This window comes from Pteropus vampyrus, unplaced genomic scaffold, assembly GCF_000151845.1.
Source record: "Pteropus vampyrus isolate Shadow unplaced genomic scaffold, Pvam_2.0 Scaffold68, whole genome shotgun sequence".
Lineage (NCBI taxonomy): Eukaryota > Metazoa > Chordata > Mammalia > Chiroptera > Pteropodidae > Pteropus > Pteropus vampyrus.
In genome coordinates, this window is record NW_011888849.1 from 5152496 (window position 1) to 5157443 (window position 4948).

The following is a 4948-nucleotide window of genomic DNA, read 5'->3' on the forward strand; positions in this document are numbered from 1 at the left end:
CAGTTTTGTTATCCTTAGACAGTTCATTTCTGTCTAAGCTGAAAGTGATCACTGTTTCTCAGACTACAAAACAATAATTTGAGAATGACATTGTTATGTATTATCCTTGCAGCATGTGAAATCATATTAATAAGGTGATATAAAGATATAAAATTGGAGCGATCGTGCCACTAATTAGTTGTAAGAACATGCCATAAAATATTAAGTTATATTTAAAAAGTAACCCTTATCTCCCCAAAACATTAAAAAATTTCTAACAGTTAAAATTCCATTTGAATACTATATGTCTGTAAACTCTGAATTTTGTAATCATTATTTCGATACATAAGTTTTACATTTGTGAATTTCATCATATTTCTTGTTTTGATGCAGTCTTAAAAGTGTAAATAACCTAAAATAAATATTTTGAAAAATTAATTTTTCTGAGGCCATAAGGCCTGCATCCCTCCTTCTTGAGCACTTACTACTAAGTAGATTTAATTTTTACAGATATTTATTTTTCCACCATTTGGACACATTTTTTTATTAAAGCTTGAAAGTCAATAAACTGGTCAAAAAAGAACGAAAAGTTAATTACTAATGAGGTAATATAGTTCTCACTAATGAGGACTATCTCCAATTTGGATCTATTTGTCCCAATACTTCTTTTCTTCCTCATCGTCCATGTTTTATTTGCATGAAATACTTAGGAAGTAAAGCCCTTACCGGAATCATCTATCTTAAAAAGGGGTTTGAATTTTTAAGCCTCTACAAAGGACAAAATAATAACCACATTTTTATTTTGTTGAATAATTATAAAAGTGTCAGACTAAGCTCAAAAAACTAGTTAAAAGATTGCAAAACTAATAATTACAGCCAAATGTCTCACATACACTTGCAGAACCTATTGTTTATCACCCTTCATAAATATAAACACTGTGTAGTCCACTTCAATAAACAATATAGAAAAGGTGCCACTTTCAAACAATAATATTGTATTCAGACTCACTGAATACACATCAGATCAGATGAGATGCCATGAATCTTAGTGAAACTTAGCATACATAGAGAAATGAGGATAAAACAGTTGAATGAGTAAATTATAAAGCTAACACTCATGTAACTACCACCCAGTCAAAAAGTGACTACTGACTGCTCTTCATGTACACCTTATCTATCACAGCTAGAAGATCGTAAACTCCAAAAGCTTTCATTGCATGTCGAATCTTTAGACATTAGTAAATAACTGCTCGATTGATAACACTAATTATAATCCCTGAATAGAAACAATTGGAAAAACTTAATCCTGCTAAGAAGTACCAAAACTAAACTATTAGGAATAAGATATTCAAAGCGGTAAATAAATACTTTGAAACAAATATGACATTCTGAGAGTACTGCATAAGTTTATAAAGTGATGGTGTAAATACAATATATGTATTTACTGCAGGATCAACCAAATATGAGGACTTTTGCATTAATAGTTCTAAAAACCCTGAGATTCAAGTAATATGCAAATAAAAGTTTGTTAGTAGATCTGAATTCCATATGAAGTTCTACAATCAGTATGATAACTAATAATAATTCCCAGTTTCTGCAGTCATTCCACATGTTTTCAGCTTTATTTGAATTAAATGGCATTAGACTACTCTGTATTGTTCATGAGACTTATAAAGTCAGTAGAGGCTTCAAATGATAACTGACTTAGTGAAGTTTTTAGCACCTAAATGAACTTAAATTAAAATTGCAAAGACTGCTTGAAAATATTAACACTTATTGGTAAAGTTTATGGATTTAAATTTTACAATCAGCTTTAAAAATGTTTGGTATAAAATGATTAAACTTGAGTTAGTTGAATCTTAAAGAATTCTTAAGATCACTAGAAAAATCTGTGTTTTTGAGGAAAAATTTGAACATTATGTGAAGTTCTGTATGTGGAAAAAAAAATTGTTAGGTTTATGGAATCAAGCTCCAGTTTATAACTTTTTTAAAAAATGAAAATTGGGGGCTTTTATATAAAATATTCATTCTTCCTCCATTATGTTTTATATTTTATTTTTACTACATATTTTGGATACTCCAAATCCTTTTCGTTTTACTTCAGCATGCTGTCTATAAGTATTGTCATTCTTTAAGTTCCATTGTGTGAAAAAAGTTGAGAAGCTGAATTAAGCAAATATTAAAAGAAGTCTGAAATTTATAGTTTTTGTCGGGCTTGTCTGTAGATGATTTATAGGCTACCATAAATTTACCATAATTTTAGTGTTATATTAGGTTAAAAAATGTTATCATTTTAGTTGAAAAACAGTTGGTGATGATTCCCAAAATGCACAAGATCCCAACCTGTTTAGATCCTTTCTGTATAAAAGAAGTACCTTAAGTTGTATTTAGAGCAAACTGCTATCAATGGAGACTATGGGTTAATAATAGTTTTATTTCTTGGAAATTAAAATGGGACTGACTGGTCATTTCTATTCCTTTTAAAAAGAGATCATGATTTGTTTGGAAAAAGGCACATGTCCTTTTTGCTAAAACTTAAGGCTCTGAGCAACAGCAAAATAGTGTTTGCTACATTCTGTTTTGAAGTTGTTGATTTTCTCTGGACTGTTCTTCAGCAAGCTAAAGTGTTCTGTTAGCTCGTGAAGGTGGAGCATATTAAATGATTTTATTTGTCAAGCATTTGATCGAGTGTTGTGAGTTTGGATGTCAAGATGATTGCCTTTAAAATCCTGAACTGGACCTTTTCATGAAGGGAGGAGGCACAGGGTGCTATAATCCCAAAAGCATGTCATCACTGACACAGAATGTAGACCATGGCTTCTTCCTTTTCTACTATTAAAAAAAGATTAATAAAAACAAGCAAACATTGGGGAAAGTTTTAGTGTGGTCAGAATTAGTATTATGTCGATTATCATGTAAACTAAAGCAAATATCTTGTTCTCTTAAAGGAAATAATAAAATAACATGTCAATTTCCAGGTGTTCTTCTCTATGGACCTCCAGGCTGTGGTAAAACATTGATTGCCAAGGCTACAGCCAAAGAAGCAGGCTGTCGATTTATTAACCTTCAGCCTTCAACACTGACAGATAAGTGGTATGGAGAATCTCAGAAATTAGCTGCTGCTGTTTTTTCCCTTGCCATAAAGCTACAGCCTTCCATCATCTTTATAGATGAAATAGGTATGCTGTGTTTTTTGTGGGAGCATTTTAAAGTGCCATTTTTAAGGGTGTTATTTAGATGACCAAATTGAGTTTTAACATTTTCGAGGCCAAATTAATAAAACAAAAGAGATAACCAACATCCTTACATGCTATGTATAATTTCTCTGTTGCAGAACTAGTTTGTTCACTATCCTACTTGATAGTTTTTGCTGTGTTTTCCTTCAAAGTGTTTATATTTATTTTCACTCTCATTAGTGTGTAGTTTCCCTACATACTCCCTAAAATTTATCTTTTCAGACATTATTGTTAATTTTTGCCAGTTTAAAGAACATGAATTATCTCACTATTTTAATTTGAATTTCCTTGCTTACTAGTAACTTTGAGCATCTTTTAACATGTTGATTAGTCATTTAGGTCTCCTTGCTTGTAAATCATCAGGTTTTTTGGGGGAAGGGGCGTTATTTGCATTTTTCTTGGTAATACTTTGTTGATGTTTATTATAATTGCAAATATTTTCTTAATTGTATTTTCAATTAGAGTTGACATCCGCTATTTTATATTAGTTTCAGGTGTACAACATAGTGGTTAGACATTTATATAATTTACAGAGTGATCCCCCCAATTAGTCTAGTACCCACTTGGCACTACATATGGTTATTACAGTATTATTGACTATATTCCCTATGCTATGCTTCACACTTCTGTGACTGTTTTGTAACTAACAGTTTGTACTTCTTAATCCCTTCACCTTTTTATCCAACCCCCCGCCCATCTGGGACTTACCAGTTTGTTCCCTGTATCTATGAATCTGTTTCCATATTGTTGGTTGGTTTATTTTATTCTTTAGATTCCACATATAAGTGAATTCATGTGGTATTTGTCTTTCAATCTGACTTACTTCGCTTAGCATAATATCCTCTAGGTCCATCCATGTGATTTCAAATGGTGATTTCTTTCTTTCTTTTTTTTTAATGGCTGAGTAATATTCCATTGTATTTATGTACCACTTCTTCTTTATCCATGTGTTTATTGATGGGCACTGAGCTTGCTTCCATATGCATGTTGTAAATAGTACTGCAGTGAATGTAGAGGTGCATCTAGCTTTTCGAATTAGTGCTTTCATTTTCTTTAGATAAATATCCAGAAGTGCAATTGCTGGGTCATAAGGTATCTATTTTTAATTTTTTGAGGAACCTCCAAACTGTTTTTCGTAGGGGCTGTACCAATTTGCAGTCCCACTAACAGCACACGAGGGTTCCTTTTTCTCCACATCCTTGACAGCACTTGTTTTTTGATTTATTGATGTGAGATGATATCTCATTGTGATTTCAATTTGTATTTCTCTGATGACCAGTGTCATTGCGCGTCTTACATGTCTTTTGACCATCTGTATGTCCTCTTTGAAGAAATGCCTATTCAAGTGCTCTGATCATTTTTAATAGGGTTGGTTTTTTTGGTGTTGAGTTATATGAGTTTTTTGTAAACTTTGGATATAACCTTTTATTAAATGTATCATTGACAAATATCTTCTCTCATTCAGTAGGTTGTCTTTTTGTTTTGTTGATGGTTTCCTTTGCTATGCAAAGCAAATATTTTCTAGACTGGCTTGCTTTTATACTTTAAGATAGTTTATTTTACAGAGATGTAAATTTAAATGTAGTTACATTTATCAGTCTTTTTCCTTTATCAAATAAACTTTTTGTGTCTGGTTTATAAATCTCTTCACTACCCTTGTAAATATTCCCCTCTTTTAAATATATAGCATGAAGTAGGAATCTAATTTCATTCTTTTCCTCATGGACAACCAA

General features: G+C 31.6%; 1 protein-coding gene across 3 annotated transcripts in view; it reads left to right on the plus strand.

The window, feature by feature from the left end:
- ATAD1 (ATPase family, AAA domain containing 1) overlaps positions 1 to 4948 on the plus strand; it is a 57019-nt gene that overhangs the window by 15703 nt on the left and 36368 nt on the right. For all 3 annotated transcript variants that reach the window (XM_023531463.1, XM_011361619.2, XM_011361618.2), the window contains one exon: positions 2958 to 3158. In XM_023531463.1, the coding sequence (XP_023387231.1) occupies positions 2958 to 3158 (201 nt within the window). The remainder of the gene's footprint in view (positions 1 to 2957; positions 3159 to 4948) is intronic.